The sequence below is a fragment of the Bubalus bubalis genome, chromosome 15 (genome assembly GCF_019923935.1).
Source record: "Bubalus bubalis isolate 160015118507 breed Murrah chromosome 15, NDDB_SH_1, whole genome shotgun sequence".
Taxonomy (NCBI): domain Eukaryota; kingdom Metazoa; phylum Chordata; class Mammalia; order Artiodactyla; family Bovidae; genus Bubalus; species Bubalus bubalis.
This window is the reverse complement of record NC_059171.1, coordinates 51377166-51402538: the sequence shown is the minus strand read 5'-3', so window position 1 is coordinate 51402538 and position 25373 is coordinate 51377166. Positions and strand designations below refer to the sequence as shown.

The 25373-nt window shown below is 49.1% G+C and overlaps 1 protein-coding gene across 2 annotated transcripts in view; it reads left to right on the top strand.

Annotated features, from left to right (window-relative positions):
* VXN (vexin) overlaps positions 1-25373 on the top strand; it is a 64619-nt gene that overhangs the window by 17155 nt on the left and 22091 nt on the right. Inside the window, exons 4-6 of one of the 2 annotated variants that reach the window (XM_006044578.4) lie at positions 1505-1566; positions 4436-4527; positions 6834-8482. In XM_006044578.4, the coding sequence (XP_006044640.1) occupies positions 1505-1566; positions 4436-4527; positions 6834-7017 (338 nt within the window). In that variant the 3' untranslated portion in view covers positions 7018-8482. Of the gene's footprint in view, positions 1-1504; positions 1567-4435; positions 4528-6833; positions 8483-25373 lie in introns of those variants that run through there. The other variant, XM_006044580.4, reaches the window with a different exon arrangement.

Genomic DNA, 25373 nt, shown 5'->3' with positions numbered 1-25373 from the left:
CACCCCCAGCTGCCCTCCAGACCACACCCAAGGCCCTGCAGGACCCAGTTCTCTGCTCCCTCTCCAGGGCCACCTCCTGGGACACTCCTGTCCCCGCCAATCCATACACAGAACAACCCTGAGCTGTGACCACTCATTATATTCTGTTATATGCTGGACCTTCCCTGACACGGTCCTTTCTGTGGATTGCCCTCCCTGGGTCTCTCTGCCTGAAAAACTCCTCCCAGAATGGGTTAGGGGTTCCCTCGGTCAAGTTTCCCTAGCCCTGCAAGACAAAAGAGGTCAGCTTGCCATTCCCTCAGTCATCCTCACCCAGCTTCATCATAATTGCTGTGCATCTTTAAAGACTGCATTTCCTCACCTATTATTATGTCTGCCTGTAAGGACTTCCCCAATAGCTTAGTGGTAAAGAATCCACCTGCAATGCAGGAGAGGCAGGAGATGAGGGTTTAATCTCTGGGTCGGGAAGATTCCCCTGGAGGAGGAAATGGCAACCCACTCCAGTATTCTTGCCTGGAGAATCTCATGGACAGAGGAGCCTGGCGAGCTACAGTCTAACAGTCCATGGAGTCACAAAGAGTCGGACATGACTGAGCACAGCACATTGGAGGAGTGAGGATTGTAGTGAGGATTAAATGAGATGGTGCCTATGTGTCCCACACTCAGCACAGCACCTGACACAGTAAATACTGAAAAATACAAGCTACTGTCATCACTTCTGCCAGAGCATGACACATCGTGGTCTGATCTTGGTAGCCTGTGACTTCATTTTATTAGCATTGAGATGCTTTCCTTGGGGTGATGGGCGTGTTCTCTATGCTATAGTCTGATAGGATGGGGCTCTGCCAGGAACATCTGCCCCAGGAGGGACTCCATCAAAGGCCAGCTTCCCCCAACCCATCACTAGCTACTCAGCTCAACACCTGGATTCCCAGAAGCATGGGCCTCAGAAATAAAGGCACAGAAAGAAGGTTCTCACTTACATCTCAGGCCAGTGTCTCAGGACACTGATAACCTCCGATCCTCCCATCGGAGGAAGGCTCATTTTCACAGAGGTGCGTTCAAGAGCGCAGGTTAAATGATTGATCCCAGCTGTAAAGACTTTACTCCTGATAATGTCATGTGATGTGACTCCTTAGGAAGGAAGGAGGAGCTAAGGGCACATCCTCTGGGCACCTAATACAGGCAGACCCTGTACTGAACACCTTCACACATGTGATCTTGTTAAATCTTAGTTCTAGCCCCCTGAAGACTGCCAGTAAATATTTTTGAATATTTACTGTGTCAGGCGATGTGCTGAGTATAAGACACATAAACATTGTCTCATTTAATGTAGGCGACCCACTCGACAGTCGCCCCAATCCTGACCCTAGTTCGTGATTTTGCCGCTCAGTAAAAAGGCCCTTAGAAATTCCTACATTTGTGATTTGATTAGCTAACAATATAATTGATGCAGAACCAGAAGAGTACCACCGAGTAACATCCCCTCCGTTCAACTTTGCAGTGGGGACGTCAGAACCCAAATCAGCAAATCTGTGTGGGAATCGGACATATGGCAAAGCTTTGGTAAGTAATCTAGCCTGGTTAGCTGTATCTTCCAGGCTTTAAACATCTCGCCCTATCTGTGCCATGAAGGGAGAACAAGCGTCCTTTGTCCCAGGCCTGGGGATTATCAGAAAAGTGCAGCTGAGGGTTCTTTGTTCCTAAAGCCTGTCAACTAGCGGTATACCACTGGCTGCTGCTCTCTTTCTTGCCAGCTATTCAGCTCTTAGGCACACAGAAGGTATCACCTAGCAGACATCTCACACGGGGGCCGGGGGAGGCAGTTTCTGTGGTAAGTCCCTGCTGGGTGGAGGTGCCTGGCCAATTCCCAGAGACAGCTATAGGGGTAAAGAGATGCAAGGGTCTCGAGTTCTGTGAAAGCACACAACACCATCATCTCAGAGGGAACCCTGAATCGCCTCCTCCGGGAGTACTGAGGCAAGTGTCGTCCACTGGGGTTGCCCGAGATGGATCCAATTGACCAAGGTTTTATATTTTCCCCTGACTCTGTCATGGCATGCAGGCTGCCCAGGAGAGGGTGACCTTGGGCGAGGTGGCTCTTGGCGGCCAAGGACACCTGAAGAAGCCAAAGCCACCTGTGGCTCACCCACCCCTAGTTGGATGGCTTGTCCTTTCCTGAAGGGGATCACATAGTGCGTGTCTGGGTCTAGCTCAGCATCACCCTGTGAAAACACATCTCCCTCATCATCTTCCAGGCAGGAACATGGGTACCCTCAGGGTCAGCAGAGAAGGGGTGAAGTGGTGGCTGAAGGAGAGGTCAGCTTGGGCGTCCTGGACTCTGTGGGCATCAGATCTCAAGACTCATGGATCATGAGAACTAGGACAGACTGGAGAGAATGCCTCAGCCATCTGCTTGTCTTTATGGAACAGACTGGGCAGAGATGTGAGTGCTTCACTCCTGGTCTGGGCAGGAAATCTAACTCAATTATTTCATTTAGGTCATCCCTGTATTAGGAAAATCACCCAAAGGGCAGCGATGGGACAATCAAGAGCTCCCTGACTCAACCCGGTACCCAGGGGCAACCCAGGGTGGTTTGGCTGTTGCCACAAAGTGAAGGTTGTCAGGCTTGACAGCGTGAACCGCTGCCCTCAGCAAGCCCTGGCTAAGGGGAAGAGGGCAGTCCATCACCTTGGATGAACTTGCCCCCACCCCTGGAGAGGTAGCTGCAATCGGGAAGTCAGAGAGAGAGGGGATGGGACAGGCTGGTGATGGAGATGTAATCTCAATGGAGGGGCAGCAAGAGGGCAAAGCAGCAGCATGACTGACCCTTTCCTCTGGGCCTGAGACCATGGGGTTGGGGTCCTGCAGCTCTTTGGAGGCCCTCTATCCCAGGGTGGGGAGAGCAATTCAGAGCACACACAGTCAAATCTGACTGGACGCTAATATGCGCTGGAGGAAACAGGACGGAGGACAGAGGGGGAAGAAGCGATTTTCTGGCCACTGGCACGACCGGAGGGACAGCTCCCGAGAGGCCACAAGGTGGCACAGTGGCTCTGCCCACAACCCTGGGCCAGCACGGGAGAGCAGGGGAAGGTGGATCCTGGTGTCCTTGACCTGGAATTTTCCGGCAATTCCAGGAATGTAGTGACCTTAAGCCTTCCCTGGGGCTTGGGGTGGAGGAGCAAAGGGGAGATCCACTGACTGAACAAACTCTGGACCTGGCCCTGCTCAGGCCCCCGGTTCCTTCTCAACTCAGTACATGTCTCTTGAGCATTCACCACCTCCTTTAAGAGGAGAGCCAGCAAAGGGTTAAGTCCCAGACCCTGATCCAGGCCAAGCCATTCCTGGGGAGACTGCACAAGCAGAGGAAACAGAAGTGTAAAGACACGGAATTGGTGGGTTGCCAAAACATGACACACAGGGACTCAGTGCCATGAGGCCAAGAGATGGAGATAAATCAACTTGGGCTCCAGCCTAAGTGAAGATTTCCTGGAGGAAGTGGCCTTAAAGGGCAGGCAGAGATGAGGCTCAATCCAGAGAGTTAAGGAAAGGTTGGGTGAGGATGCAGAGTTGTGGGTGAGCATCAGAAAAGGCAGGACCAGCCCTGCTGGGACATGTCGGGGAAACAGAGGCAGATAAGGGGGAGTCCTGTTTTGAGGACCTTAAAGAGCAGCAGGTAAAAAATCTACCTGCAATGCGGGAGACTTGAGTTCTATCCCTCAGTCAGGAAGATCCCCTGCAGAAGGAAATGGCAACCCACTCCAGTGTTTTTGCTTGAAAAATCCCATGTACAGAGGAGCCTGGCGGGTTGCAGTCCATGGGATGACAAGAGAATCAGACATGAAAGAGCTACTGAGCACACACGCATGAAGCAGGGGACAGAGCTGACCTTGGTCCACCCTCAGCCGGGAGGCCCTGCAAATCCGGGAGGGGCCTGGGGTGTGGGGCAGGTCTGGTGGGAAACAAGGAGATCCTGTCCCCGGGTCACTGGCCCTGAGGCTCAGTAGAGGAGAATGTCACTGCACTTGGCCGCATTTCCAAGTGAGAACCTGCAGGATTTGACAACAAAGTGGACACAGATCGGGGGTACTAGGGGGAACAGAGGCCTCGGGCTAGAATAAGTTGCTCACTTTCAAGTTTCTCTAGGTGAGTGGTTCCCAAAGTGGGGTCCGGGGACCAGCAGCAGTTGAGAACTTATTAGAAAGGCGGCTTCTCAGGCCAACGTCAGACCTACTGAGTCAGAAGCGAGGGTGGGCCCAATGCTGCGTTGACATGCCCCCCTAGGGGAGCCTAGGGCCCAAGGCGGAATTAGGTCCGTTGCCCTAGGTTGATGCCGGTTCAGCAGCTTAGCCAATGTCCTTTCCAGTGGCTCCAGCCAGTGGGGGAGCTGGGGATAGGGCAACAACCTCACTCTCCCTTCTCACAACACAGATGCCTCCGGTGGCCCGGATCTCTGTGAAAGCCCCCACGGTCCTGGAGGCGGCAGCCCCGGGCTCGGAGAACGTAGCTGTGCTCACCAGAGGGTAAGTGCTGTGCCTCCAGCAAGCTCCCAGGGGTTCCCCACCTGCTCCCATTCTGTGCAGAAGAGTAACAGGTGGCCTGGCTGACAGATCCCACAGAGATGCTGAAACAAAATCCCTGGAAGCCATAAATGACCTTCTAATGAGGGCTATAATCCCGGGTCTCTGTAGCACCTCGTTGACTGTTTCGCTAGGATTAAGCTCAAGTGTTTTTGATGGTTTCTACTTTATTACCGCCACTCTTTAGACCTGGAGAAGTGTCATTTGGGAGGAATTTTGGTTAATTAGATAAATTAATCACAGGGCATGGAGAAGGAACTGGCAACCCAAGCCAGTATTTTTGCCTGGAGAATCCCATGGACAGAGGAGCCTGGTGGGCCACAGTCCATGGGGTCTCAAAGAGTCCAACACAGCTGAGCGACTAACATACACACACACACACACACACACATATACACACACATACACACAATCACAGGCCATACACAGAGCCTCCTGAAATGCCTCACACATTAGGTTCAGGCCCCCTGCCCAGGTAAAAAGTACATAAGATACAAAGGTTTCAAACCAAATTTATGACCTGCATGTAACTATTAAGGTTTCCCTGGTGACTGAGTGGTAAAGAATCCACCGGCCAATGCAGGAGACAAGGGTTCAATATCTGGATTAGAAAGATCCCCTGGAGAAGGAAGTGGCAACCTACTCCAGTATTCTTGCCTGGGCAGGCCCATGGACAGAGGAGCCTGGTGGGCTGTAGTCCATGGGGTCGCTAGAGTGGACAAGATTGAGTGACAAAACTACAACAACAACATTACTGTCAACTCTGCTCTAGAACCAGCAGCTAGAATAGCCGGAGCAATACCCACACCCCCAAGGACCACCCCACTGCCTTCAGTGGAACACTAAGAAGATAGCCACACCCTCACTACAATCCTCCAGACTTGGAGGGAGCAGAAAAGTGGCTTCCGGGATGACGAAGAGTGTGGGCCCTTGACTCAGTTCTGCCTGGTTGGCTGGCACTGACGCTGACTTGCTGTGACTTCAGACAAGTTATTCAGACCTCTGTGTCCTCGTTGCTTTAAAAACAAAACCAACAAATGGGGATGATTATAACCACTCGAGGGGTTATTGTGAGAACTGGATGAGATAATGTGTGGAGACCTTGCACCAATGATTGCATCATTTTTCAAAAAGCTTTACAATATGCGAATGGGAAAGACACATGCCTGGGGACATGTGACATGCTCACAGATGAGGGACCATGGGCTATCATATCAGCCCAAGGGGTGCACACCTTAAAAGCTGAGGGAGTTAAGGGAGGACCAGGCCAGTGTGAAGCCCTTTTAGATGAAAGAATGCAGTCTAGAACAAACAATAAAAACCAAGCCATCGACATATTGAGATGTGATGAGAGAAAAGTATGATTTCTTTCTCTTTTTTTGCCACACCTTGAGGCGTGTGGGAGTTCGGTTCCCCAACCAGGGATAGAACCCACAGCCCCTGCATTGGAAGTACAGGGTCTTAGTCACTGGACCACCAGAGAAGTCCCAAAAGTCTAATTTCAATTGCATTAAGTTCTGGTAGCTAGTTGTTCTGAGCAGGTAAGGCTGCTGCTGATGGCTGCAGTAACCAGCAAACATGAACCCCCTCAAGAAATGAGCCGTTTGCCTCTACTGCAAAGCGTTCTTCTAAATGGCCCCTTTGTCCCTAAGTGTAGATATTCTCATGTCATTTTTTTCCTGGACCCTGGCTATAGAAAAGAAAACAAAGGCCGCTTTCACTAAAGGAGAGCAAGTGAGGAGGAAAATGAACCTTTATTGAAGTCAGCAATGTGCCGGGTGCTTTATATAGTCTTATTTCCCTCCTCACAAAACCCCCAAGAGTTAGATAAAATTATCTCCACCCTACATGTGAGGAAACTGAGGGTGGCCGAGGTCAAGTCACTGAGGTCATAGAGTAAGTTCACTTTCAAGAGCTGACGCATGGTGACGTCTGACCTTTCCAGCAAAATCGTTCAGGTTGAGGGGCGGGGCAGGGGTGGGAGAGAAGAGTTTGGAACAAGAGCAGAACTTGAGATCCATGCGCCAGTGGACCCAGGCTCTCCTCCTTCCCTTCCGCATGCAAGGACCCCCTGGGGCGGGGTGAGGGTTGTCATTCCTGCGTGAGGCCCAACAGTGACCTTCCATGTGGTCACAGGTCATAAGGGCCCAGGAGGAACAGACGTTCCAGCTACACTTGTCGAGGGCAACAGTTAACAGTCAGGCTCAGCAGAGTGACCACTCTCCCCGCCCACCTCGGCTTTTCTGTAGATCCAGACACCTCAAGAAGATGACGGAAGAATTTCCAACCCTCCCCCAGGGAGCAGAAGCCTCCCTCCCGCTAACAGGAAGTGCTCCCTGCGGCATGCCCAGCATCCTCCGGAAAATGTGGACCAGGCACAAGAAGAAGTCTGAGTATGTGGGAGCTACCAACAGCGCCTTCGAGGCTGACTAAAGATGACCCCCCCGGCCCAAGTGCCCTGCGCTGGCCCCAGTTCACTGCACAAGGGGAGGAAACTTCCGGATCGGAACGGAGCCACATATTCACCTCTGCTAGTAGCTGGATGTGCCGTCACCCTCCAACACTAACTAGTCACCCTGGCTGAGGACATGGGACAGAAACCTCCCTCGAAGGCAGAAGGAAACTGTTCCCTTCTTCGAATCGATACAGCCGTTGGTCTCAAAGTGACTTTGGGAGGTCATCAAGTTTATATCCCTATGTTTAAGCAAAATGGCACCAAAATCAAACCCACTTTCCCAACCCATTTTAAAGACCTCCAAGGAATCAAGCAGACAATTCCTCAGTCTTCCTTGGGAGTTGTTCTAATTTCTGGTATAAATGTAAGAGTTTGACATTTGAGGCACTTGTAAACACACTGGTTCTCACTGTTCCTGTTGCTGTATTTATTTCATCTTGATGAGGTATGATTTTTAGTGACAAAGCACTCTATGTATTTACTTAGTAGTTCTAATATCCACTTGAGGGTATCGTCAAGATCAGTTTTGATGATCATTTGGCATGATTGCATGAATTCTCTATTCTTTTACATGTGATTTTTCTATAGAAAAACATGATTTAAAATTTTGAATGCTAATCTTTTCTGAAGTGGCACAGTCTAGTGGAATGAATAATACCTTGCTTGGGTATGATTATTTTAGCTTTTAAAAGCGTTCTCCCATCCATCACCTCTTACAGTCACAAAATTCCTGTTAAAGAAAGCACAAGTATTCCCAGTCTACAGATGGGAAAGCTGAGGCCTTAAGAGGGTATGGAACTAGATACCAGATACTAAATACAGGTCCTCATCCTCTGTACTAGACTGCTTGCTTTGCTTATTCTAGCAGCTGATTTAAGAATATGTCTCTGGGGCAGTCTTTGAAGGAAGCAATTTGACAAGGTTAGAACAAGTACATGATATAAATGAAATGCATCATTATGTGTAACACTGAACAAGAAATTCTTATTTTTGTAGGTTGAAAATAATTATCAATTTCATAGGGTTCAACCTAATATATAATATTATGCTTTCCTTCTTTTAATGGAAATGTCATCATCAATTCTATTAGCAATGTCAATAGCCTTAAAATAATAACATGATTATGACAGCTATCATTTATTATATGCCTACTGTGTGCCAGGTGCGATTCTGAGCTCTTCACATACATTATCCCAATCTTCCTATCAACTCTGAGTAGGTGGCCTTTCCCATTTAGTAGACACAGCTTTAAAGCAGTTAAATGACAAGTCTGAAGGCACCCAACCCATAGCTGGCATCATGGGTTCAATGCCTATGTTGTATCTACTCCTTTCTACAGAACATTGAGAACATAGAGAAGATCCAAGGCTAGTAAATAAACTTCATCTCAAATGCTGCTGCTGCTGCTGCTAAGTCGCTTCAGTCGTGTCCAACTCTGTGCGACCCTACAGACGGCAGCCCACCAGGCTCCCCCATCCCTGGGATTCTCAAGGCAGGAACACAGGACATAAATGATTGGCACAGGCTGCGTGGAGTGCTGTGTGGGGCTGGAATCTGAGATAAAGGAATGTAGTGATCAATTGGTAATGTCTGCCTGTGGAGCTGATCAATGGGACATGCCTTGTATATTTGTCATTTGTGGCCTCAAGTCTGCTTCCAGAAGGTTTGTTTTCTAATTCAGAAGCTTAAACTAACCCAACTCATTTAACAAAACCAGCGACTCCATGGTGAAATTTAATCTGAGACCAGGTTGGAAATTGCCATTTCTTAGTACAAAGGAAAACTTTTGCCAACATCACTGGTCTCAGACACAACAGTTATTCACATGCTGCTGCTTCATGGGCGTGTGTTGCTTTCTGCTCTGGGAATTACCTGCTTCCATATCTCCAGGTGAAATGTAAGACGACATGGGGGTAAGAGGCCTGGGCTTTCACCTTGCTGACCTCTGCTCTTCAACTGTTGTTTTTGACTGAACACCCAGTCCTCCCAACAGAACATGACTTGGAGATGTGGACATCAAGGGCTCTTTCAATAAGGGCCACAGTGGACTGTGTAATATTCTTACAGTGAACAGATGAAGGGGCCTGGAACAAAGATAGGGAGGGAATAGGTGATTTACATTGGACCTGTCAGACTATCCTACAACTATTTATTTTAACTTATTTACTTTACAACTGATGTCCTCTATTTGTATGTGGCAGCTGGAGATATATGTAGGATGGAGCTTATTTATTTTTCATTTAAAAATTTCATGATGAAGTGTTTGCCTCATGTAGAACATTTCCATTGGCCAATTCAAATAAAAATAAAGTATGCTTTGTGACATTAATAAATGCCCACAAGAGTATGCCTGGGGCTTCTTCGCTGGATGGGAGTGGGCTTTCACAAAAGGAAAGAATTATGTATCTGGACCTAATTGCTCCTTTACCTAAATGAAAAGGATTGCAAGAAAGGACCCAGCATGCTCTTTCCATCCAGAGACAATGTCTGGTTTTGATATTACAGCCCTGCCCAGCAGTCAGCACCAGGCTCGTTTCTGCCCAGCCCTGGCCTGGCCCAACCTGCGCTCTCAGGGTTCACTCGCCTCACTGAAATGCTGCCCCCCAGTCCCCACCACAAACCCCAGGGGGCCCAGTGGCCATCGCTCTGTGCCCACCCTCTGGGCAGCTTTCCTGGCGACCGCCCCCGTGACTCACGTCACTGCCACTTGCCGGAGAACGCCCAGCCTGGCTGCAGATGGCTGTCCGGGAATGCTGGAGCCCGGAGACCTCTGGAGCCAGAGGCAACAGGGATTCCAAGACATTTAGGGTAATAAAATCGCCTGTGTTAGAACCAAGTCCAGTCACATACTTCGGTTCTTACTTGTGTGCTCTCTGTGGCAGCCCCTCCCCCATCCGGCCCCTAAAGCAGGCAGATGGGCAGTGGGTAGGAAACGCAGCCCCAGCCAGAGTCGGATTGGAAAAGGAATCATGAGACATGCTGTCTCTAAGTTGGCAGAGACCTCGGACACGCAAGGAAAAGCACAGACGAAAGATGACTCTCCTAGGGATTAGGATCGCATTTTAGTTTTCTCTTTCTTTTAAGAATGTCAGCCTCTTAAAAGAGAGGTTTGTGGTGAAGGCATGGCCATGGTGCAGGGGGAGAGAGAGTTCATACTGCAGACCAGGCCACATGCCTGGAAAAATACAGTGGAGGGGGAGGTCGCTTTGGATGTGGAACAAGACTCACATCTGTGTGTAGAGCCCTCGGCCAAGATCACAGGTGTACAGCCTAGTACCAAGGCCACAGATGCAGGGCCCCACACAACGGTCATCTCCAGAACTGACTAAGCCCCATAGCAACCGTTGCCATGATCCCCCCGACCTTAACCAGCCAGCTCCCTGACCCCATATTAGGTAAAAATACCCATCACCTAATGCCACCCTTCCAGCAGGAATTTTCTTTGTCGAGGCTATAAAAATTGGTTACTAGCCCTTGCTTCCCAGGTGGCACTAGTGGTAAAGAACCTGCCTGCCAATGCAGGAGACATAAGAGACGTGGGTTTGATCCCTAGTTTGGGAAGATCCCCTGGATGACGGCATGGCAACCCACTCCAATATTCTTGCCTGGAGAATCCCATGGACAGAGGAGCCTGGCGGGCTACAGTCCATGGGGTTGCAAAGAGCTGGACACAACTGAAGTGACAGCAGCAGAAGCCCTTGAAATGCGAGGACTCTTCTTGAGCAGGCCCGCTGTTCTACTAGCGTCTCCACGCTCTACCAAAACTCTGTTCTCCTCTCATTCTGCCCTCATCTCTGGAAATGCTTTTCCAACCCACACGACACTAGGAATGTCCTTTGTTGGGAGGGAGCATGTAGGTCGGGAGGGGCGTGTGCTGCCGAGGGAGGGGAACTGACTTAAGAAGGACTGACGTGGGACTCCATCACTGACAGGGCAGCTGGGCCTCTGCCCACCTGGTCCAGCCCCTTGTTGGGTCTGCATGGAGACAAGTACGGAGCCTCGGACCACCTCACCCCTAGGCCCTCCCTCTGTTCTCTGGGACGCCTCAGAGCCCTGGGCCAGCCCCTAGGAATACAGTTTGCCATGAGGCTAAACTCCCTTCTTCCCTGGAGGCAAACAGCCAGGGTTTTGTCTGCGGGCCTAAGTGGCAATCCAGCCCTCAGGAGGGAAGGCTACCTGGAATTCTGGGCAAGTGCTGACCCACGTTTCGGACTCCAGCTACAGAAGAGCAGGTTGAATTTCCTACTCTCTGACCATCCAGGCCCCAGAGTGCTTGAGGGAGAGACCCCACTCAACACCAGCCAGCTTTGGTTCACAGATACCAGAGCTCGGGATGAATTGGCAGCCCCTGGTGAACAAGACACAGCTATTTCTGAAATCAAGGGCCGCAGCCAGCGCTCCAAGAGATCGCATTCTCTGGGCGACCATGTTCAGATAGAGGGCAAGAGGCAAAGCAAACACTGGGAACGGTTGCTGTGTTTCCGTCAGGACTAGTTCTGGCCACGGTAAAACTGTCGTGGCAGCAGCTTGTTCTCGGTTTCTCAGTGCCCGCCCCCCCAACCCCGGCCATCCTCCCAACCTGCATAAATGCACACCCCCCATTTCATTCCTCCATTTCCCTCCCCCTGCTCCTTAACCTCTACTGAAGCCTGAGCCCTCCCAGCATCCTCTGTCCACCCAGGGCTCCAAGCTCCTTTATCCCGGGAATGGCCTCTCATCTCAGGTACTCCGATGCTCAGGATATCTCCAAATGCCAGAAATGCTCACTGGCTGTGAAAGCTTGAGAAGCTGTTGAACCTCAGGGAGACTCAGTGTCCACAGGAGTTAAAGAGAAAACATGATGTCTTCCTCCAAATGTCCTGGAAAAGATGCCACGAAATGTGGGCGTGAATACGCAGCCAATATGCAGCAGTATGGCGGTCGCGTGGGAAAGCGTGGCAGTGCTCCCACACATGGTAAAGATCAATGCCCAGAGCTCCCTGAAGCACCCACCCACCCAGACCTGGTTACTCAGCCCCTCCCTGGGCCCCTGGCAGACCACCCCCTGGACCAGCTTCTGGAGGTAACGCCCAGCACTAGGGTGCATGGGCTACAGAGCCAACTCAGCACCAGGGCCGGCGTTGATTCTCTCATGGGTCCTTCACCCAGGCAATGCCAGATGTCAAAAATGTGTGCTTGTGTCTTCTTCCTAGAAACGATGTATTTGGATGTGGCTGTCTTACAAGCTGAGGCATAGACCACATAATTGTCAGGTGGGCTACAGTCTGGAGGAAGAACCCTTTAAACTGTATCAGCCACTTGCGCCTAGAGTATGTGAATGAAGGAATAGAAAAGAGTGTTTCTTGGGGCTCAGGAGATAAGGAGAAGGTGAAATGCTGAGGAAAGGAGGGAAGAAAGGAGCCCAGAAAGAGGAAGCAAATTCAGGCTACTTTCTCTACTTTTTCTAGAGTTCTGCTTATCACCACCAGTGTTTTAAATCCCTTGGATTCAAAGTGCTGCTGCTGCTGCTGCTAAGTCGCTTCAGTCGTGTCCGACTCTGTGCGACCCCATAGACAGCAGCCCACCAGGCTCTGCCGTCCCTGGGATTCTCCAGGCAAGAACACTGGAGTGGGTTGCCATTTCCTTCTCCATTGCGTGAAAGTGAAAAGTGAAAGTGAAGTTGCTCAGTCGTGTCCGACTCGTAGCGACCCCATGGACTACAGCCCACCAGGCTCCTCCATCCATGGGATTTTCTAGGCAAGAGTACTGGAGTGGCTTGCCATTGCCTTCTCCGGGATTCCAAGTGCAGTATACCAGAAAAGCAAACGTCCTCCACGAAGAGGAAAGGAAGCGGCCACCACAGGTGGTCCCGCAGGGCCCCACGTGCCCACGTCTGGTACGCCACAGTCACCTAGGGGTGGGGATGAGTGCCAGGCTCCCGGCAGGAAATCTGATTCTAGACCCAGCCCCATGCTGATTGGCAGTGCGTCTGTGTGTATGTGTATGTCGTGTGTCGTGTGTTATGTGTGCCCAGTTGGTCAAGCTGCTTACATTTCTCTGAGCCTCCATTATCCCTCATCTGGGACACGATGATTTAATTACCTGCCCGGTGGCCCTCACAGACGGATGAAAGTTCAGAAGAGAGCTGGTGCATAAAAGGACTTTATGAATTGGGAACTGCTTTTCTACCATATGGTATGGTGATAATCCACTCCATTGAGAAAGAAGCAGAGCTGGGAGTGGGGAGAAGTGACTCAGGAAGCTCAAGACAGGAGGGAGGGCTGAGGAGCTTGTCAGAGGCCCAGAATAGAAGTGTTTTCAGAGCCTGGAGCCAGACTCCAGGGCCAGGCCCGTCATCAGCTGGCAGGCTCCAGCTGGTGGGGGGGGGGGGTCCCCCGGCTACCTGCTCCCTCCCCTCCACCCCAACCCCAACCCTGTCTACAGCCCGAGGTGGCCGCTTGTCTGGCCAGGCTAGTGCCGGCCAACGGCCGTGGCTCCCAGGCAGGAAGTGGAGGCACTGACCACTCCTTTGACTTCACCGAGAATTCAAACGGCTCAGCCCGCTCACTGCCAAATGCTGCCCTGGCCTCCTGCCAACACTCCCTACCAACAAAATGACCCTTCAGATGGAACCTACAAAGCATATGGGCCCAGGAGCCCACAGGCCCCGAGGAGACATGCTGACCCCTGCCCCACCTGCCTCCTCTAGGCTCCAACCCTTTTGCTCCAAGGCAGGAAATAGACACGGGTCCCTAGAACTCAAGACTGAAGAGATATGAAGGATTGGGGTCTGGAGGCAAGCTGGCCCCTGGCTGGCTTGGGCGTAACTAGGCAGGGATTCAATGTTTCACAAACAAACACAGTTCCAAGGCATTCCTGCTGCTCACTCATGCCAAGTACAGCAAGGTAATAACTCAAGGAACAGTGACCTCATCAGACAAGCAGGCTCCCCAGCGTCTCACACAAACCCCACATCCCCAAAAGACCTGGGGACTTGACTTGTCATGAAAAAGCCCACAGAGACTGTGTAGACAGAGCAGGTGGCCAGTTTAGAAGCTGGCTGGAAAGCAGGATGGAGTTTTCCCCTGGCGTCTGGCCACCCTTCCAGCGGAGGGGTCCCAGCTTCAGGGCCCTGCCCCCACTGTCACACATAAAGAAATGAAGACAAAGCCAAAGTTGTTTGTCATCTCGTCTCCCCGGGGACCTTGGCAGCCATTGGGAGCTGGGTGCTGCTGTGAAGGCGCTGAGCCTAGTCCTGTTTCATTTCCCCCATCTGCTCCTTTCTTCCTCCTTGGGATGTGGGGAGAGGTGGAGATGGAGGAGGAAGCAGGAGGAGAAGGGATGCCCAGCTGCTCTGACTGCTTATTTCCCGCTCCTTCAGCCAGAAGAGGGGAGGGGCAGAAAGCCATGGCTAGCCTTTGAAAAGGGCAAAACACACCCCCGGATGCCTAGGACTGTGTGCAAGGGGCTACCCGAAGCCACAGGCTAAACCCACACGTCTTCCTGGGCCCTCCAGCCGGGGTGTGGTGGACTTCTTTACATTAAGATAATAGCTGTATTAAGCAGAGCGAACCTTAGACGGTGCTTACCATGTGCTAAGTACTGTGCTAAGTGATTAAGGTGCCTCGGCTCTCCCACCACTCCAGACAACGCTGTGAGTAGTTCTTTCTGTTGTTGATATTTGATCGCTTAGCCTGACTCTTTGTGATCAAATATTTCAGTTAAATCCTGAAGCTCTCTTTGGAGGGGGAGTACAAAAACAGCAATAAATTGTACAGATTTATTGTACAAATATTTATTGTACAAATATACATACATATATATATAGTTGTTGTTCAGTCAGTAGGTCGTGTCTGACTCTTTGAGACCCCAAAGACTGCAGCACGCCAGGCTTCCCTGTCCCTCACAGCCTCTCGGAGTTTGCTCAGACTCATGTCCACTGAGCTGGTAAGGCCATCCATCTCGTCCTCTGCTGTCCCCTTCTCCTCCTGCCTTCACTCTTTCCCAGCATCAGTGTCTTTTCCAATGAGTCGGTGTTGTAGCCACGCATTCCAGGAAACAAACTCACTCAGAAGGACGATGCAGACAGTGGAGTGCAGTTTATTACACCGGCGGGCCCAAGGCAGAGTCTCCTCTCAGCCAAGGACCCCGACCAGCATTTGTGAAAATCTTTTATACCCCATGTGTACGTGTCTGAAGCCACCACTCCAAATTCCTTGAGACTTACATAAACCAAGGAAAATACAATCCCAATAACCCCATCATTCCCGTGCTATGTGCTCATGTGCTCAAACAGTCAAACAATTAGCCAATAATCAATAAACCCAAGGTTACACTCTGATAGACACAGAAAAATTTATGGCCTGTCTGGAGGAAGGGGTGATCAATGTATGGTTTCTCTTAGGCGATGAGTAACCTAGATACAATCTTCAAGGTTCCCCGGTCTGGAGGGGGTCTTATCCTTCTGTTGTTTTCATAGGCACTAAACAGAGTTCAGAGTTCATTAGAAAAGTGGCTGAGCATGATCAGCATGAACAGGCCTAAGATGGAGTCCAGGCCCTATGAATTCCTTCTTCATTCCCGCCTCTTGATGCTCTTAACTCATATTATGAGCATCATTCATAGGGATGTATTGCACCCTGGCTCTCCGACCACCAATTTGGAAGAATGACATCAACCTTCGGATTACAGAGTTCATAATGCATTGTAAAATTCAGGGTCCACAAAGCAGAGCTATCAAGGCAACTATAACAGTGGTAAATATAGTTTTCCACCAATTGCCCTTCACCCAAGATAGGACCAAAGTCCAGAAAGGAATGTTTTCATTTGACATTGCTTTTACCTGGTTTTTCATGTCATCTAAAGCAGTCGATACATTGCCAGATAAGTCAGGAATGTATACACAACATTCAACCTTAATTATAGCACAGGTCCCTCCTTGAGCAGCTGTAAGTATGTCCAAAGCCATTCTATTATAAATTACCGCTTTTCTCATTTGGATTTGCTCTTCATTTAAGGCTTGGATGGCTTTTGTTCCATCTAGGAGGGCCTGTTTTGTGAAATTAGTCAAGGCCTCTACGTTAATCATGATATCTGTTGTCCCTGTGGAAGATACAAATAAGGCAGAAATATACTCATATCATTGAAACATGGATCTTGTCCACCTAGCATGTAAATAAGGTAGATTTACTGGGGCTACCGGGGTAGATTTACAACAAGTAGGTTAGGCTTTTTTACACTGGCATTTATATCAAATGTAACCCCATGACCCAAGTCTATTGACTGTAGGTCTTACACAAAGAGAGCAAGGAGAGGTTATGATTGACAAGAGAGAGGAAAGTCTCTTTTTATCATCCCAGAAAAGAGCAGAGTGGTTTAAAATCTCCTTGGCAGAGCGATGACACCCACAAAGGAAGTCCATCCGTCACTGACAGAGGCATAGCCCTACATACCCAGCAGTTGGAAGTGTTGTGGAAGTCTGCGTAGGAATGTGCCCGTGAGATGAAAACATTGTCCTGAGTTGAAACGGAAGTTAAATTCAAAATCACATTGATGAGGCCAAGCAGCAGGAGTTGATTGTGCGACTTCATCCTGAAGGGGCTCATCCAGGATCTTCTTTTCCTTCTTCTTAAGGATGGTCTTAGTCTCTCGAGGGTCAGCGGGGTCCCTCTGTGCAGTCCACTCAGTGTTTTTTGGGTCTGTGTGGTATGTTCTCTTCACCCTCATATGATGGATCCAAGGGACAATATCTGCAACATTAACTGCTGTAGGGGTAGTTAGAATAACATAAGGGCCCTTTCATGATTATACAGTGGAAGTGAGAAATAGATTTAAGGGCCTAGATCTGATAGATAGAGTGCCTGATGAATTATGGAATGAGGTTCGTGACATTGTGCAGGAGACAGGGATCAAGACCATCCCCATGGAAAAGAAATGCAAAAACGCAAAATGGCTGTCTGGGGAGGCCTTACAAATACCTGTGAAAAGAAGAGAAGCAAAAAGCAAAGGAGAAAAGGAAAAAAATATAAGCATCTGAATGCAGAGTTCCAAAGAATAGCAAGAAGAGATAAGAAAGCCTTCCTCAGCCATCAATGCAAAGAAATAGAGGAAAACAACAGAATGGGAAAGACTAGAGATCTCTTCAAGAAAATTAGAGATACCAAGGGAACATTTCATGCAAAGATGGGCATGATAAAGGACAGAAATTGTATGGACCTAAGAGAAGCAGAAGATATTAAGAACAGGTGGCAAGAATACACAGAAGAACTGTACAAAAAAGAGCTTCATGACCCAGATAATCACGATGGTGTGATCACTGACCTAGAGCCAGACAACCTGGAATGTGAAGTCAAGTGGGCCTTAGAAAGCATCACTACGAACAAAGCTAGTGGAGGTGATGGAATTCCAGTTGAGCTATTTCAGATCCTGAAAGATGATGCTGTGAAAGTGCTGCACTCAATATGCCAGCAAATTTGGAAAACTCAGCAGTGGCCACAGGACTGGAAAAGGTCAGTTTTCATTCCAATCCCAAAGAAAGGCAATGCCAAAGAATGCTCAAACTACCGCACAATTGCACTCATCTCACATGCTAGTAAAGTAATGCTCAAAATTCTCCAAGCCAGGCTTCAGCAATACGTGAACCGTGAACTTCCAGATGTTCAAGCTGGATTTAGAAAAGGCAGAGGAACCAGAGATCAAATTGCCAAAATCCGCTGGATCATCAAAAAAGCAAGAGAGTTCCAGAAAAACATCTATTTCTGCTTTATTGCCTATGCCAAAGCCTTTGACTGTGTGGATCACAATAAACTGTGGAAAATTCTGAAAGAGATGGGAATACCAGACCACCTGACCTGCCTCTTGAGAAATATGTATGCAGGTCAGGAAGCAACAGTTAGAACTGGACATGGAACAACAGACTGGTTCCAAATAGGAAAAGGAGTACGTCAAGGCTGTATATTGTCACCCTGCTTATTTAACTTATATGCAGAGTACATCATGAGAAACGCTGGACTGGAAGAAGCACAAGCTGGAATCAAGATTGCCGGGAGAAATATCAATAACCTCAGATATGCAGATGACACCACCCTTATGGCAGAAAGTGAAGAGGAACTCAAAAGCCTCTTGATGAAGGTGAAAGTGGAGAGTGAAAAAGTTGGCTTAAAGCTCAGCATTCAGAAAACGAAGATCATGGCATCTGGTCCCATCACTTCATGGGAAATAGATGGGGAAACAGTGGAAACAGTGTCAGACTTTATTTTTCTGGGCTCCGAAATCACTGTAGGTGGTGACTGCAGCCATGAAATTAAAAGACGCTTACTCCTTGGAAGGAAAGTTATGTCCAACCTAGATAGCATATTCAAAAGCAGAGACATTACTTTGCCAACAAAGGTCCATCTAGTCAAGGCTATGGTTTTTCCTGTGTTCATGTATGGATGTGAGAGTTGGACTGTGAAGAAGGCTGAGTGCCGAAGAATTGATGCTTTTTAACTGTGGTGTTGAAGACTCTTGAGAGTCCCTTGGACTGCAAGGAGATCCAACCAGTCCATTCTGAAGGAGATCAGCCCTGGGATTTCTTTGGAAGGAATGATGCTAAAGCTGAAACTCCAGTACTTTGGCCACCTCATGCAAAGAGTTGACTCATTGGAAAAGACTCTGATGCTGGGAGGGATTGGGGGCAGGAGGAGAAGGGGACGACAGAGGATGAGATGGCTGGATGGCATCACTGACTCGATGGACGTGAGTCTGGGTGAACTCTGGGAGTTGGTGATGGTCAGGGAGGCCTGGCGTGCTGTGATTCATGGGGTCGCAAAGAGTTGGACATGACTGAGCGACTGAACTGAACTGACTGAAGGGCCCTTTCACCAAGGGGCTAGCAAATCATGTTTCCAATTTTTGACCCATACTTGGTCACCAAGCATAAACTCATGAATCTGTTCCCCTAGGGGGAACAGCACCCTTTCTTGTACAAATTTAGTTACCCGATTTATTACCGTACCCAGTTCCATCTGCTGTGAAATCCTATCCCCCCTTACCTGAGGCAAATTTGTTGACACCTGTTTTATTATGGGAGGGGGTCTCCCATACACAATTTCATATGGAGAATAGCCTTGGGACTGTGGGGTCATCCTGAGTCTGAGCAGAGCTGTTGGGAGCAGGTCCACCCAGGAGCAGTCAGTCTCTATGATCCACTTGGAGAGTCTCTTTAATGTCCGGTTGGTTCATTCCACCATCTCAGAACTCTGGGCCTATATGCAGTGTGCAGTTTCCATTTGATGTTTAAAGTTTTGCTTACTTGTTGTAGTAAATCAGCTACAAAAGCCGGGTCATTGTCTGAACCAATGCTGGCAGGAAGTCCAAACCTGGGAAGTATTTCCCTAAGCAGGCATCGGGCTACTTCTGATGCTCTTTCAGTCCAAGTAAGAAAAGCTTCTACCCATCTCGAGAACGTACATACCATGACCAGCAGGTAATGGTAGTTTCGGTGAGGTTTCATTTCAGTGAAGTCCACTCCCAGGTGTTCAAAGGGCAGCGTGCCTTTCAGCTGAATACCCGAAGGTTTTAGTCCGAATACCCGAGAGGCAGCATTAACCTGTGAGCAGGCAGCATGGCCTAGGTGGGTCGCTTGGTGTGTTTGGCTTACCAGATTGTGTGCCAGCTCCTATGGTACCAATAATTCGCCACTTCGCAATTCCTGCCATCCCTTTTCAGTCTTGGTAGCCCCTTCCGCTTTGGCTAACCTGACAGCCATTGTCCTTGTTTTATCAGGCTAGTGCCATCAGTATATAGGACCCAACTAGGGTCTGGAACCTTGTGTCCTTCTTTAAAACAAACCCCAGATACCTTACCTCCTCCTTGCAGATTTGTGCCTTCTTCTTCGACACCCGGTAACCTGCTTCCATCAGCAGCTGGAGCAGTGCTTTTGTCCCTTTCCAGCATTTTTCCTTGGTCCCGGCGGCCAGCAGCAGGTCATCCACATATTGTAGGAGCCAACATCCATACTCTTTGGGATGGAATGAGTTCAGGTCAGAAGCCAAGGCTTCCCCAAAAATGGCTGGGGAGTTAAACCCTTGTGGGGGAGTCCAGATGAGCTGTTGCTTGGTGCCCCTGACTTGATCTTCCCATTCAAAGGCAAAGATGGGCTGTGACGCTGGGGCAAGGCGTATGCAGAAGAAGGCATCCTTGAGATCTAGGCGAGTATAAATTTAGTCCTCAGCAGGAGGAGCCTAAGTAGGGTATAGGGGTTTGGAACAGTGGGGTGTAAAGTCACAGTAGCCTGGTTGACTAGCCTGAGATCCTGTACAGGCCTATAGTCCTGTCCTCCTTCCTTTTTGACTGGCAGGACTGGCGTATTCCAAGCCGACTGGCACTCTACTAGAATGCCTGCTTGTTTCAATCTATTGATGTGGGGCAGTATGCCGGCCCAGGCCTCTATCGGTAGTGGGTACTGGCGCTTTCTAACCGGGATGGTGCCTGGTTTGAGTTCTATTACCACTGGGGCTTGATGTTTAGCCAGCCTCGGGGCAGGGGGGGTTGTCTTCTGCCTAGACCTCAGGGAATAATTGAGTTAGCTCGCTCTCATGCTCTTCCGGCCCACCCGGTTTTTCCTTTGGAGGCTCGTGCAACCTCCACTCATCTTGGGGTGGTATTGAAAGAGAGAGAGCAAATAAGTCATAGTGTCCATCTGGAAGGTGGGCCTCTCCTCAGGAGAGAAAGTCACTTGTGCTCCTAGTTTGGAGAGCAAGTTTCTTCCCAACAGGGGTACTGGGCACTCAGGAATGTAGAAGAATTCATGAATCACTTGGTGCCCCCCCATCTGACATTTTCTGGGCTGGCAAAACGATTTAATCATCTCTTCTCTCGAAACCCCAGTTATAGCGGTATTCTTTTTGGACAGTGGTGCCACAGGTTTTACTACCAACAGTTCTGCTCCTGTATCCACCATGAAGTCAATGTTTTGGTCCCCCACTTTTAAGGTTACCACGGGCTCTCGGGGACCTGATATCTCTGAGCCCCAGCAGCCCTATTTAATTTCCAAGTCAGCAAGCCCCACAACTGCGGGACCTTCCTCTTCCTTCCTTGCCTTAGGGCCTTCATTCTTCCAATGGCCAAAAGCTCGGCACCGGGCACACTGGTTTGGCTGTAACGGGGCCCGGGGCCTCCGCTGGGACCGGTTGAAGGACTGTCCTGTCCCTGGGGCAGAGGAGGTTTTCAGGAGGGCCCGAGATAGACTTTCCCAGAGCAGCAGCTAGCACTGCAAATCTCTTGTCTGTTCTCTTTCATTCCCTCCGCTCTCTGGCAGAGCGCAGTTTCTGCTTAATTCCAACGTCTCCCTCCCCTTCTTGTCAGTACTCACAGACAGAGGCGGGTATAGCTTGGGTGGTTCGGCAGGAGCCGGACCCTGGAAGTGTTGGCCAGAGGCTTCTGTCACTGGGATCGGAACCTGCCTAGGTGGCGGCTCTACGACCTTGGGGAGAGCTTGCGGAGGAGCAGCGGCTGCTGCAGGACTTCACCTGGCCCTGGATCGGGCATTAAGGCGGCCTCCAGTCCTGGTGGAGCACTGGGAGGCAGGCGCGTCATTATCCAGTATGGGGGAGGGGTCAGGTCGTCCCCCTCCAAATCCTGTAGAATTTCCTTTTTATCATCAGTCATTTTTTGTGCCATTAATATTTTTCCCTTTCCCTTCTGGATACAGAACCTTGTCCAAGTAGGAGGGTCTTGAGCTAGCCCTAGCCATGAGTCAATATGTGGATATTGATCCAGGTGTCCTGGCTCTCCTGTGACTACTGTATAGACTGCTTCCACTATTATTAAGTTCATGGTGTTCTCTGGTGGCCATCCTACTCCCAAAGGGGGCCATTCGACCTCACAGCATATGTGGAGGCGGTTAGGCTTCATCTTCACCCCATAGTCTCCTCCTAATCCCTTCTTAAAATTTTTAATCATGCACTCCAATACAGTTGCCTTAGATTCACTTCCCCCATCTTGCTTACCTTCTCAGACCTTCTACTTTTCCTTTTCATTCTGTCTACGAAGTTCTCGGTACCCTATGTACTTCTGATATTTCCACTCAATGACACTTAAATTGCCATTCTGCCTCCTTCCTAATTGGGGTGAGAAGAGACAGATCCCAGAGGGAGAAGGGGGATCGGCATGCCTTCACCTGCCAGTCAGCACAGCCGAACCAGAACACCACGTGGTCCAAAACTGTTTCTCCCTTAAAGTCCGTTCTGCCTTGGTGGGCTTGATCAGATGCGGATGAAAACACAGATGGGTTAAATATCCCATGTCCCAGGCCATCTCCGGGAAAGCCAATTCATACTCACTTATGTATCCCCTTCCTTCTAGCCTAACAATTCCGAGGGGGTCAAGAATTTCACAGCAAATGGGACACCTCCTGGGGGAGGGCAGAATATGAGCATACAAGGACCAGTTTCCTATCCTAAAAATCCCCTGGCGATCGCTGGTAATAATTTTCCCTGAGACGGCGTGGACACACCTCCTAAATGACCTTTACAAATTTCCTTCCTAAACCGTAGCACACTCGTTGACCTGTGTACCAAGCAATCGCTGCTGCCTGCCTATTCCAGGCCCCTGTGGGTCCATGCCCCTTCTGGTCCCTCCCAGAGCGGGTGATCAGGCCCCCTCTTCCACCCTGCTGGGCGGGTTCCTCTTCGCCTAAGCGCTCATGTGTGAAGGAACACACATATATTTCTTCTCAGCAAGGCTGCCGTTCACTACCTGCCAAAGCGAAGAAACTGGGCATTGAACGGCTGAATTCTTCCAGAGGGCCGAGGCACCGTCCCCCCTCTAGGCAATTCAAGCCACAAAGCCTCGGGGTGGCCTCAAATGAGACCTGTCTCCTCAAAGTGAGGAGTTTCCCAGCCAATGCACCAAATGTTGTAGCCACGCGTTCCAGGAAACAAACTCACTCAGGACAATGCAGATAGTGGAGTGCAGTTTATTACACTGGCGGGCCCAAGGCAGAGTCTCCTCTTAGCCAAGGACCCCGACCAGCATTTGTGAAAATCTTTTATACCCCATGTGTACGTGTCTGAAGCCACCACTCCAAATTCCTTGAGACTTACATAAACCAAGGAAAATACAATCCCAATAATCCCCTCATTCCCGTGCAATGTGCTCATGTGTTCAAACAGTCAAACAATTAGCCAATAATCAGTAAACCTGAGGTTACACTCCGATAGACACAGAAAAATTTATGGCCTGTCTGGAGGAAGGGGTGATTAGTGTATGGTTTCTCTTAGGCGATGAGTAACCTAGATACAATCTTCAAGGTTCCCCAGTCTGGAGGGGGTCTTATCCTTCCTTCTGTTGTTGTTTTCATAGGCACTAAACAGAGTTCAGAGTCCATTAGAAAGGTGGCTGAGCATGATCAGCATGAACAGGCCTAAGATGGAGTCCAGGCCCTATGAATTCCTTCTTCATCGGCCCTTCATGTCAGGTGGCCAAAGTATTGGAGCTTCAGCTTCAGCATCAATCCTTCCGAAAGGATTGAACGGTTTGATCTCCTTGCTGTCCTAGGAGATATATGTATATAATATATATGATGCTGTGAAAGTGCTGCACTCAATATGCCAGCAAATTTGGAAAACTCAGCAGTGGCCACAGGACTGGAAAAGGTCAGTTTTCATTCCAATCCCAAAGAAAGGCAATGCCAAGAATGCTCAAACTACCGCACAATTGCACTCATCTCACATGCTAGTAGAGTAATGCTCAAAATTCTCCAAGCCAGGCTTCAGCAATATGTGAACCGTGAACTTCCAGATGTTCAAGCTGGATTTAGAAAAGGCAGAGGAACCAGAGATCAAATTGCCAACATCCGATGGATCATCGAAAAAGCAAGAGAGTTCCAGAAAACATCTATTTCTGCTTTACTGCCTATGCCAAAGCCTTTGACTGTGTGGATCACAATAAACTGTGGAAAATTCTGAAAGAGATGGGAATACCAGACCACCTGACCTGCCTCTTGAGAAATTTGTATGCAGGTCAGGAAGCAACAGTTAGAACTGGACATGGAACAACAGACTGGTTCCAAATAGGAAAAGGAGTACGTCAAGGCTGTATAAAGTCACCCTGCTTATTTAACTTATATGCAGAGTACATCATGAGAAACGCTGGACTGGAAGAAACAAAAGCTGGAATTAAGATTGACAGGAGAAATATCAATAACCTCAGATTTGCAGATGACACCACCCTTATGGCAGAAAGTGAAGAGGAACTAAAGAGCCTCTTGATGAAAGTGAAAGTGGAGAGTGAAAAAGTTGGCTTAAAGCTCAGCATTCAGAAAACGAAGATCATGGCATCCGGACCCATCACTTCATGGGAAATAGATGGGGAAACAGTGCAAAGGTGTTAGACTTTATTTTTCTGGGCTCCAAAATCACTGCAGATGGTCACTGCAGCCATGAAATTAAAAGACGCTTACTCCTTGGAAGGAAAGTTATGTCCAACCTAGATAGCATATTCAAAAGCAGACAAATTACTTTGCCAACAAAGGTCCATCTAGTCAAGGCTATGGTGTTTCCTGTGGTCATGTATGGATGTGAGAGTTGGACTGTGAAGAAGGCTGAGCACCGAAGAATTGATGCGTTTAACCTGTGGTGTTGGAGAAGACTCTTGAGAGTCCCTTGGACTGCAGGGAGATCCAACCAGTCCATTCTGAAGGAGATCAGCCCTGGGATTTCTTTGGAAGGAATGATGCTAAAGCTGAAACTCCAGTACTTTGGCCACCTCATGCAAAGAGTTGACTCACTGGAAAAGATTCTGATGCTGGGAGGGATTGGGGGCAGGAGGAGAAGGGGATGGCAGAGGATGAGATGGCTGGATGGCATCACTGACTCAATGGACGTGAGTCTGGGTGAACTCCAGGAGTTGGTGATGGACAGGGAGGCCTGGCGTGCTGCGATTCATGGGGTCGCAAAGAGTCAGACACGACTGAGCGACTGAACTGAACTGAACTGAAGTGACATATATTTCTTCTTTCTTTCCCTTCCTTTTTCTTCTTAACCAACTTAGTATCAAAGTAGTCTGAGCTGGCAAAGCAACACAGGCATCCCTGCAGAATAAGAGGGCAGAGACACAGTGACCCATGGGGAGGAGGGCTAGAGCCTTTGAGATAAAGATACTCCTGGGACAATTGGGGAGACTTGAGTGGAATGAACAGATAGATGGCATTCATGTGTCCATGTTAGTTTCCTGATCGCATGATTCTGTTGAGGGGGTTATAGGGGAACTCTTTATGTGGAGGGCATCATGCCAGCAACTTACTCTTAAAATTTTTATTATTATTTTTGCCTTTCCATTTACTTTGAAAATAAACCAGCAATCCATGCATTTA